Genomic DNA, 10676 nt, shown 5'->3' with positions numbered 1-10676 from the left:
TTTCAGCCCTAGCAGCAGCTGTTTTTTTAAGTGAAAAAGCTCTAAAGCCCCACTAAACACCAGCTGCCTTTCAATTTAAGACAAGCTGGAGAATATAAGGGAGCATGTAACAGCTAAAGAGACAGATATTTTCCTCAGGTGTTGATAGAGATCAACAATTTAGCAAAAAAAACAAAACAGTCTCAGTAGTTGGCATTCACCAGGTTGCCAGAAATTCGATTCCAAATGAATGGTAAAGTTATGCTGTGTCTGCTGGATTTGTAGATAAGCAACTGTTTCTGAACACATTTGCCAAATCTACCTTAAGTCTCCCTCTGGTCACTGACTAAAACACTAAAACTCATCTGTGTACCAAAGCTACATTTTTTTTCATGAAAATCATCAACTCCAACTCTACACTGCCGCTTCCTTTTTATAGTGCAGATCTATGACGTCCCACCCTCCTCCTACATCCTCCTTCCACAGTTTACTGCAGTTGGAGCACACAAGCTCACTTATGACTCTGCTAAAACACAGTAAAACTACTTTAAACTGCACAATGACAAGCTGTAATATTACAGGAATGCAGCAATGCATGTTGAAACAGATTCTGAAGAGGGAATATCATAAAGAGAACTCCACCCAAAAGGTTTGAATCCATGTTTTTGAAGTGGAAATGCTCAGCCATGATGTTGACTGCCTCTATCATTCACAGTGTGACTTCTACTGTATAATAAAATACCATATGGACACTTAAATACGCAAAACACTTGAGCATCATTGGATAGGGTCGTTAAAAAAATGTTTTTTATCAACTCTCTTTCCTGCTCCCGTGGCCAAGAAAGTCTGGATGAATTGCTTTAAAAATCGCATCAGCACAGGACATAAAAAGTCTGGAGTTCTTTTACAGTATTGCATTACTTTATTCGCCAGTACAGACAATTAACCGCAATGTAAGGCTGTTTTTGTTTTGTTTGTTTTTTACACACTGGAGACCAAAAAAATGACAGCAGCTTACGATACACACTGACAGGGAGGTCAGCAACTTCCACAAACCAAAAAGTATTCAAATCAGACGAAATGATAGTGTCTCAGTACATATAAATGATTAGCATTTTGTACTTTATGTAATTTACAAAGCTTTCCTATACATCCTCTTGACAGTGCCAATAACAGTCACCGCAAGCCTTCAGACGATGGTGAAACTACGGCAGGAACATCTATTCAACAACCTTCATGGTAAGAAAACAGTACAGAATCGTGATGGCATTGTCTAACGTGTGTGGTATTTACTAGAGTGGAAGCATGCAGGTTAATACAATACTATGCTTTCTGCAGGAAACGCCGTTGACGGGGTTACATTAGCTAGAAGCGCAGAGAGGTGTGTGTGTGCTGCACCGCTGGGACTTGTTCGGATTGTTCTCCATTCTGATTTCTGGTTCTGCTCATTGACGGCACTCATTTAATCTCAACAGTTTCTATGATCTCAGTGGTGTCATAATAATGTATAACTGTTTGCTCTCATCTTTGAGCGTAACCTATTTTTTTTTTTTTTACAGACAGCAAAGATAAATATGCCACAAAAGAGTTCACAGCTAACACATTTAAGAAGACAAAAAGGTATAGGCAGAGGCTGAGAGGTTATACCTGCTTTGCTATTTAAGAAAATACTGTATTTAAACCCTTTTTCAAAATAAAACTTAACACTTTCATAACTATATCTATTCGTAAGGTTGTGTCCTGTAAGTTACCACACACTAAAACTGCTTTATACTGATAGATGGTACAGTGTTTATGCTAAGAAAGAGGATGACACAGTGAAATACAGTATGTAGTTGTTTATGGTGCTGTGTTTAGCAACATTAATGTGACGAGCAGCACATGGAGCTCGGCTATCTCATGCGATTACTGTATTTTCCACAAAGCATCTGCTGTCGAAACAAAGCAGAAACAGCATCTGAAAACTTGGTGCTAAAACTGCCTGTACACGTCAATGAGCTGAATCAGAAATCAGTTCTAAATTAAATTAATCCAACAGTTGTAAAGAAATTAGTTCAAGGAGCCCAACACTGGTAGACGCAGTACTGGTGTTCAGGGAGCGAGCGGCCCCAGCCTCAGCTCCACGTTTTGAACCAGCCAAATGGCCTCAGCGGCAGCGTCGCCCGTCTCCTCGCTTGGCCTGATGGGAGCTGCGAGGTTGCGGAAGTCGTGCCGGACCTTAAACGAAACGGTGACATCCGCGTCCTCTTCTTTCTGAGGGATCACTTTGATGAAGAAACCAATCTTGTTGGATTTCCTGAAGGCAACAACACTGCAGAGGAGACAAGAGAGAAAAGGGTAAGAGTTCCCCTCACTCTATTACTTCTGTGTGAAAGTGTGTGAGTGCGCTAACTCACTCTGGGTCATCCTGGAAGTCCTGAGGTTCAGCCAGTTCATCATACTCAGCAGCAGCATCCTTTCCTGCCAAGACCAGCTCCTTAGTGGGTACTATAACCTAGACAAACAAACCAACAAAAAGCTGTTGAAACATTCGGTGACTTTAAATCTAAGTGAGGGATCAGTGAGATTGTAAATGTGCCTCCTCCATTTTAAAATACTCAGTAATGTAGTGTTAGAATGTCAAAGAGAAAAAGAGGTGAAATTATTAATATTTATCAACACAGCTTTACTTCTTCCAGACTGCTATATCTGGCAAAGTGTTAGCCTAGCCAGCTAGACCCATGTTTCTGAAGGCACAAGTGTCTAGGCACGCTCGACAGGGAGGGAGGCGGGCTAAAAGGCTGTCTATCAAATCACTCTGCAGCAATTGGGTAGGTATAAACCCAATCAGCGCAACGAATAGGCTCCTAGAGCGCCGGAAATCAGAGGATGCGGTAGTTCAGTGAAGCCTTATTTATACGGTCAGTGGGTGAAGCTCAAGTGTATTACAGACGTTAACAGAAAGATTATTCAGAGTCGGTGCTAATGGAGCTCAACGACTGTTGTCGACCCTGGCAGAGAATTAAATTCGTTGCCGTGGGTTGTCTAGCGCGGCTAGGCTACTTGTTTCCGGTTGTTTCTGTCAGAATCGTCGCGCCTCTGTCGTCACTTAGTTACGCCCGCCTTCTGACTCTACACTTCATGGTGATTCGTCAGCCAGTTTTAGGAGCATCCAACCTCGAGCCTTATGGAGGGTAACTAGACCCACCCCGGCAGAGAATTAAATTCGTTGCCGTGGGTTGTCTAGCGCGGCTAGGCTAGCAAAGTGTAGAATAATTTCTAACATCTAAAAATCGGTCTCCAATTTAAGGTTGATGAATGAACCAACACAGATGTGTATTTTCACCCCAGTTGAAAAGATTTATCACCTCATGTCTGTGTTACAAATGTATATCCATACTGGTATATGTATCTATACAGATATATGTGTGTGTGTTAGATGTAAGAGGTGAGTGAATCCAGCCAAGATAGCTGGCTGATAAAAATCAAGCGAGCATGACTTGACGTGGTTCATACTGCCCTTCAGGTGTTTGAATATCAGATCAAGCAGAAAGACAGGAGTGCACACTCCGTCAGGCCATAAAGTGAACGGAAATGGGTCATGAAGATGCTCCCTTTTTTGGCCAGGAGCTCTTCCTTGCCCAGGCTGGCCCTGATTTCATCACTAAAGAGGCCAAGACAAAACAGCCTGTAGTCACTGAGAGCCTGGGAGCAGCTGCTGGCAACAGGCAGCTCAGCAGACCGTTACACAGCGCTTTTAGCGATGCGTGCGACAGCTAACAGATAGTACGAGATGATGCAAAGTCTCCGAATTCTTTAGGAAAGACAGCATAAAAAGGGTGATCGTCCTGCACTGAGGGCTGTAATAATGTAGAATGCTTTCAAAAAAAGGCAGATGCTGAACAACAAACACAAGATGTCGCATTTTTCTGTCTTGTTTAATCATTTGATTTCTGGCAACAAGCAAAAAACCTCCAAGAACAGGTTGTTACTTCATGACAGTTGATGATGATGCTCAACCATGTAGATATTTAACCATAAACACAAACAATGATTCAACAGAGATTTAAAACCTTAGTAGAGTTGCAAAGCTTGAGATAAATCTGTAGATTACATTTAACTTCAAAAATGCTGACTCAATCTTATTAAAGAAAGTACAAACAGCATCTTTTGTCTGGCCTTGGTGTCACTAGAAACTATCGAAAAATACCTTGGCAGTGCTGTTCATGCCGTCAGGATCTTCGTCCTCACAAGCAGCCAGGGTGACGTGGGTGATGTTCTCCACCGGGTTGGTGAGGGTCAGCAGCACCTGGCTCTCCTAAATACACAGGGGAAAAAAAAGTTTAACTTCAAGTACCACTTTGAACTCAACCTCATGGAGACTACTGGAGCTAAGTTATTCAACGTTTACGGTTCCTGAAAGTTGACTCACAGTCAGCTACAAAAAAAACTGGCACCATGTCAAATAAGTCATCGGTGTGGCTGCATTTTGTTCAAACAGACGGCTAAAATGTTAGGAATAAATGCGGCAGACAGCAGTTTGCATATCACAGCTCAGCGCCAACATGGCAGATCATCTAAGAACAGTAGTCTGACTTGTTTGTGTTACATGACTCAATGGATCTTGTGTTAGGATCACTAGCTGATGTAGCTCTATTTTCAGAAATCATACAAATATGGTTAGGTGCATGCAGGTAGCCTGTTATCATTTCAGTATTAAATAACTTGGTTAAAAGGATTTATTAGGCTGCAAGAATAGTTATTTTTGTAATTTATTGAGGCTAATAAGGCTAGAGGATAGGGTGCTGTCTGTACTCTGTGGCTGATTGAGTTAATCAAGGGATAACATGAGGATTTGTATTTTCCTTCTCACAACCAATCAAGTAGTTAAACAGTAGGTAGAGTTTTAGTTGAGGAAGACTTTCTCTGGTTGACTACAGCTCCACAGCTTAGTGCTTTAAGTGTAGCTTTGGTCTTCTTCTGATCCCAGAAACAGGTCTGTCCCAACATCTCAATAAAGATTCTAGAACCTGGGAGTCATGTTTAGTAACAGGAAACAGCATTTTAACTTTCATAACAATGTTTGGAAGAAGCTCCTGTACTTGAATGAAATGGACTTTTGTTATTTTGATGTAATTTCATTTAATCTGTTTCACAAGATAATTAAGGACTATCTTTAATGGCATACAACTTTGTATGGTCTGGATATGAGATACAGTTTTATATGTAGTTTGCAAAGTTCATTTATCTGTACAACAACAAAGACTGAGAGCTACTTTAGCTCAATAAACTTATATACTGGTGAGTTAGCCTAGTTTCTAAAGGCACTGATGGCTAACAGCATATTAGAGACCTAAAACACTGAGGTTAAGAATGTGAGCAAAATAAAAAAGTGTAAAAGATCTATTCAACAGGCTGAGACCAGCGCACACACTGACCTTCATGTACCGGAGATTTGGAATGGACATAATTCTCACTTCAGGGATATAACTCCTGCGGGAGGAACGGGCAGAAGGTAAATCAATACACTCTAAACACATCAATAGTGTTCAGCAAAGCATTCATCTGTATTCACTGAAGGCTGAGAGCTGATCACTGAACTCCTGGGAACATCTTCAGGTGCAGAGAGGAGCCAAAACATTATGAGCACACCTGACAGCAAAACGGTTTCATATTATGCCGCCTCTGCATGAATAATTTCCTGAACCTGTGTCAGACTTTGAAGTGATTAAACTACACAAGGCTTATAGCCGATTAAAACTCTTCATTAATTAAAAAAGGTCAACATCATTAGGAAAACACAGCATCGGATGATCAGATGATCTACTCACACAGCCACCAACTGAATTTTAAACTTGATTGAAGTAGGATTGAACTCTGGCTTGCTCAAGTTGTGCTCGCATTTCTTGAGGAAGGAAGGAAGAAAGGACACCGTTATCTAAATGGAATCTAGAGAAAAAAAAGAGCCTTTGATTGATACCGAGCAGTAAAGTGGTAATGACCCTGCATCGCAGCGAGCGTTTCATCAGGAGGTGCTTGTGTCGAGGGTGAAGCTGCGACGCTCCTGCAGGCTGGAAGTCCGGCTGCAGGAGTCGCTGGCGCAGAGTGGTCACTGCAAAGACACAAAAAGATGCAAATCAACCTGAACAAGAGAAGTTAGCAGTGCTGTTTAGAAAGTTCTGGACAAAATCTTACCTTCTGGTAAACTGATGGGTCTGGTATAACAGTCCTCAGGTAGAGGCTCCACTTCATCGAGGGCCTGGGCAGGTTCAATGCTGATCTCTTTCTGGTCCTCACCCTCTTTAAGGCTAGACGAGGTACACAAACGCTGCTTAATGATGGCACTTAATAAAACTGAAGCCTAACAGTAACAGCTCTGGTGGTTTTGGAACCTCCAGCATATGAACTATAAATAATCTGCTGACATTAAATTGCACTGTTATACAGTTAGCAAAAATCACTTGAGATGTTAATGTTGATGCCCTCAAGGACACTTTAGCAGCCAAGATTTTTAAACTTGGCTACTGCACGGCGACCTTTTGAAACAACAGACAACCAAATTCACATTATTCTTTCCTTGCTGTTCTTGCCTGCTTCACATTTGTCTCCTGGACGTGACAGGACACTTTGTCAAAACACTGCCTTTTGTCAGCCAGTCATTAATTTTAGGATGTTAAACGGGGTCCTTGAATGTATTCTGGTGAAGAGATTTAAAAATGATCCCAGCTGACAATTATATTACTACAATGCGATGATGCAACTTGAGAAAAAAAAAAGAAGAAGAAGGGTGACGAACAGTTCACTATGATGAATCACCTACACGTCTCAAGCCAAGTTTCAAGGCTCTGCAAATTGATTTCAATGGAAATGAATCAAAGCAACAACTGCTGGAAGGTCGAATATCTATTCATCTATGTCACCAGTATTATGTACGTACACAATGTATAGTTAATGGGCTGAAGCATGCAATACCAGGTAACTCCTTAATACTTTAAAAGTTTTACTTGGAAAAAAGTGTTGCATCTAAAGAGTCAGAAGCAGTAGTAATTATATGTGAAAAGACAACTCACGAGAGGCCAGCCAGGCTTGATATGGGAGCTCCAGACCTCTGTTTCTGCAGTCTGGTTCCAAGGCCATATTTTTCCTGAGTGAATTTAGGAGGAAAAAAAACACAATTAAGCAATTTATCAACTGAAAATTCAGGACTCAAGATGATTTTTTTTAACTTAATCTACAGCTACACTTCTACGTGGCTATTTTAACACAGGGATTGACCCATAAAGGAATTTACGACAACGTTTTGAAATGAAAAAGGAAAAAAATTCTGACATTTAAATAAACAATAAATACGCCATAAAGAGTATAATTTGGCTTGCGGTAAGAGACAAAAACAGAAGCCTTTCAGCCCAGAATAGCGGGAGAGAATCATCTCAGGATTCAATTAGCATGAAACCTATTTTGATCTTGTTACACAGACTTCAACAAAGTCTTCAGTTGCCTCTCTCCCTCTAATCAACACAAAGCCTCCTCTTGTGTGGTTGTCATTTACCCAAGGAGACATTCATGTGATCTGTGAGGCCACTCAGTAACAGATTGGACAGAAACGGAGATAAAGAGAAGACAGTGCTACTGCAAAGACGACACTACCCAAGTTGTGAAAAATACAACTCACCACCACATGAATAGTGTGTTGCTGGGGGGGTAAAAACCAAAATGTCAGAGTGCACAAGCAAAGGAAAAAAAGAGAGAATAAAGAACAAGGTGAAACCCAAGCGACTTAGCAAAACATTAGTGGCATTTGGTGACGTGCAACAGCAACAGAAATGCATCAGTGATGGAAAACAACCGCAGGACATCACAGATTAAGTGGGTCCAAATACACAACAGCAGAGACTGGTTTGCATTAACGGATGTTAATTATTGTAAAAGCAGAGTGTAGGAGGTGTGACCAATGTGCCGACAAGCTAAAGAAGCATGAAGACCATGTCCACACCGGGGCACATTCTCGGCTGCGTTTTGGTTTTTCAAACACACTAAGTTTACGGTTAATTTGGGATTTCAACTTCTGACGCAGCCTGAAAGTATGGACATGGTGTCAGTCTTGCACTTTAAATGAAACACAGCAGGTAACAATAATTATTCAGTCTTGCTTTGGCTACAGGTACGCTAATCATATAAAATCTCCTAAAAGGTACAGACTTTAAATGCACCCCTGGTAATGTCACTGAGCTTGAGGTAAAATGAATCTCTTAAATGGAAATAATTGTTGACCTAAGCTAATAGTAATGCTGAGACAACAGCTGTTTGGCATTTAAAAAGGTTGAAGAAGAAGGTATGATATTTTTGAAAAGGCTGAGTGTAACTGCTGGGCTCAGAGGGAGCAGAGTACCGAGAACGCCAGGGGCATGCACTGTCGTCTCCTGGCCAACTTCTTCCTGTCTCGCTCTTGTTTCTCTCGGTGAGCCAGCTGCTGATAATACTCTATCAGCTTGTTGATCTGTAGGGAACAAAAAAATGAATCAGTGCTTAATGCATTCTTCTATAAAACAAGACTTTTTGTAACTAAATAATATATTATGGTTTTATCAAAAGCTGATTTGTCCATCTTAACAAAAAAAACTTGTGCAAATGTATAGTCTTGTAGAAAAATGTTTTCAAAAATTAATAAAAAATGAAAAGCTGAAAAAAACAACTGTTCAAAATAACTTTGTAGGAAAACTGAAGGCATATTTCACTATAAAGGTTAAGGGAGGGCATTTATAGTTAGTTGTTTTTGCCAAATGTGTTGCCTAAGTAACTGTGCAGCTGCTTACTTGCTGCTCTGTGTCTCTTATTCAGACACACATCTATTCAGAAGCAAGCAAAGCATAACAGGGAAACATGTGAGCAACTCGAAAGAATTTAAATGACCAGAGGGGAAAGCTTACCCGCTGAGTGTGAGGGTTCTCCGGCTCTTGCCATCCGCCGCTCGCTGCAGAGAATAAAATACACCAAAACATCAGACTGTCACAGATGACGGTTTTGACTTAAAACAACTTTATTCATGAGCTGAAGTAATGACCAGCTGTTCAGTTACTGCAAAACTTTTGACACAAGGGAGGGTTTTGACATTGCTGTTGCTAATTAAGGCCAGAGAGCTTAAATGTTAAAACTAAATCCTCATTAGCATGTGTACACTCACCAACTGATTTGTCAGCCATTCCCACATCCCGTGAGGTCCAGCGACAGAACCCACAGGCCAAATAGTAGGCCTTCTTCATAGCCGTCTTGGTCGGATCATCGGGCAGAGGAGCTGGGATGTTAGTGGCCCGAGTAGACAGTGTGTGCATGCAACATGGGCAGTCGAAACAATTTGCACACCTACAGCAGACAGATAATCAGGTATTAACACATGGCTATTGATGACATAAGTATGATGACATCAGAAGACCAGACAAATACAAAGTCAAGACGGACCTGTGTAAGTACTTAACATTTCTTAATGCAACTGCACTTCAGCCTCACCTGTTCTTCTTAAGTTTGGCCTCTGCAGAAGGCATGTTCTCCAGACAGCTTGGACAGTAGTGTGAGTCCACCTGATCACCGCAGACAGAAATGTAAGAGAGGTGCATCCATATTTTAAAGCCGATCTTTCACAGCCTTCCCTACTGCTGGATTATCAAAGTGCTTGACAACTGCAACTTCAATAAAGGTGATCATCACTGTAAATGGTTAGCATTTGTTTCAAGAATGTGTTAAAGCGACTTAGAGGATAAACCACTATTTTTACAGGGGTAAGATTGATGTTTCATAATGAACTAGCTGGCAACAAAAGTCCTGGATTCGTATTATGATGTTGCTACAAAAGAAAAATCTAGCTAAGTCGTCCTGGGTGTGGTGTCTCTAACAGTTAGCCATGTTAGCAAGCTACTCTGTAACAGTAAGGACGTTGAATGAGGTGGTTTATTGATAAAACAGATGTGTTTTAGCTATCCAGCAAGCCGCTCATGCCATTATTTTGAGATAAGTAGATACTTTAATGTTGAAGTACAGCAAGAGCTAGCTAGCTTGTGCTTCAATTTCTGTTGTGTACGACATAACGCTAATTCCAACGGAAGTGAAATCGAACAGCCAATGACATAAGCAGTCTGCGTGGCAAACACTTGATTGACAAGCGGCTGAACCATACAACACGCGAGAAGACAGGACAAATCCGCCTACCTGTCACAGCTACTAGCAAGTCCGCTAACAACAAAGTAGCGAAACAAAGCTAACCGCTAGCTTGTCATAACCAGAGGAGAAGAAGGGAAAACACGCCACTGTACCTCGTGAGACACACATTCCAGGGACCGCAGTTCACTACAGTAGCGACAAAAATAAAGCTGAGATAAAGGTGCTCTGATTCTTTTCTCCCCACGAACCAGATAGGCAACTCTATCTGGCTGCAAAAGGGACGCCATCTCTGCCCAGCGAAGCCGACCAGGATGCTCACTGACTGCACTTCTAACGTTGATGTCTCCGATGGTTGTCTACACAAACAGTCCGCTCGTTGTCGACCTCATGTGGTGAATATTGAAACTGTCAGACCTAAAACTTTTCATATTATGGGTTCTGTTCCCACTATTTTGTTAAATGCAAACTTGCAAGGTAACAAAAAAACCCACATTAGCTGCTATGTGTGTTCCACGCATTGTTTTTATGAGTTATATTGATTTAATAATGTTGCTAATTGCATCAAC

General features: G+C 41.2%; 1 protein-coding gene across 2 annotated transcripts; it reads right to left on the bottom strand.

The window, feature by feature from the left end:
• Positions 1-878: 878 nt before the first annotated feature.
• dctn4 (dynactin 4) lies at positions 879-10468 on the bottom strand. Of its 2 annotated transcripts, XM_022195705.2 has the most exons (14): positions 10263-10468; positions 9463-9533; positions 9140-9318; positions 8886-8929; positions 8348-8455; positions 7631-7651; positions 7029-7102; positions 6154-6266; positions 5961-6070; positions 5790-5863; positions 5397-5451; positions 4169-4276; positions 2376-2473; positions 879-2290 (listed from the first exon to the last, which is right to left on the bottom strand). In XM_022195705.2, the coding sequence occupies exons 1-14, from the start codon at positions 10395-10397 to the stop codon at positions 2071-2073; spliced, it is 1410 nt and encodes a 469-aa protein (XP_022051397.1). In that variant the 5' UTR covers positions 10398-10468; the 3' UTR covers positions 879-2070. The 2 variants fall into 2 exon arrangements, with proteins under 2 accessions (XP_022051397.1, XP_022051406.1); XM_022195714.2 differs by lacking the exon at positions 7631-7651.
• Between the last annotated feature and the right edge of the window lie 208 nt (positions 10469-10676).

Source organism: Acanthochromis polyacanthus, chromosome 10, assembly GCF_021347895.1.
Source record: "Acanthochromis polyacanthus isolate Apoly-LR-REF ecotype Palm Island chromosome 10, KAUST_Apoly_ChrSc, whole genome shotgun sequence".
Classification (NCBI taxonomy): Eukaryota; Metazoa; Chordata; class Actinopteri; family Pomacentridae; genus Acanthochromis; species Acanthochromis polyacanthus.
Note: the sequence above shows the minus strand (reverse complement) of the source record. Positions and strands in the feature narration are given on the sequence as shown.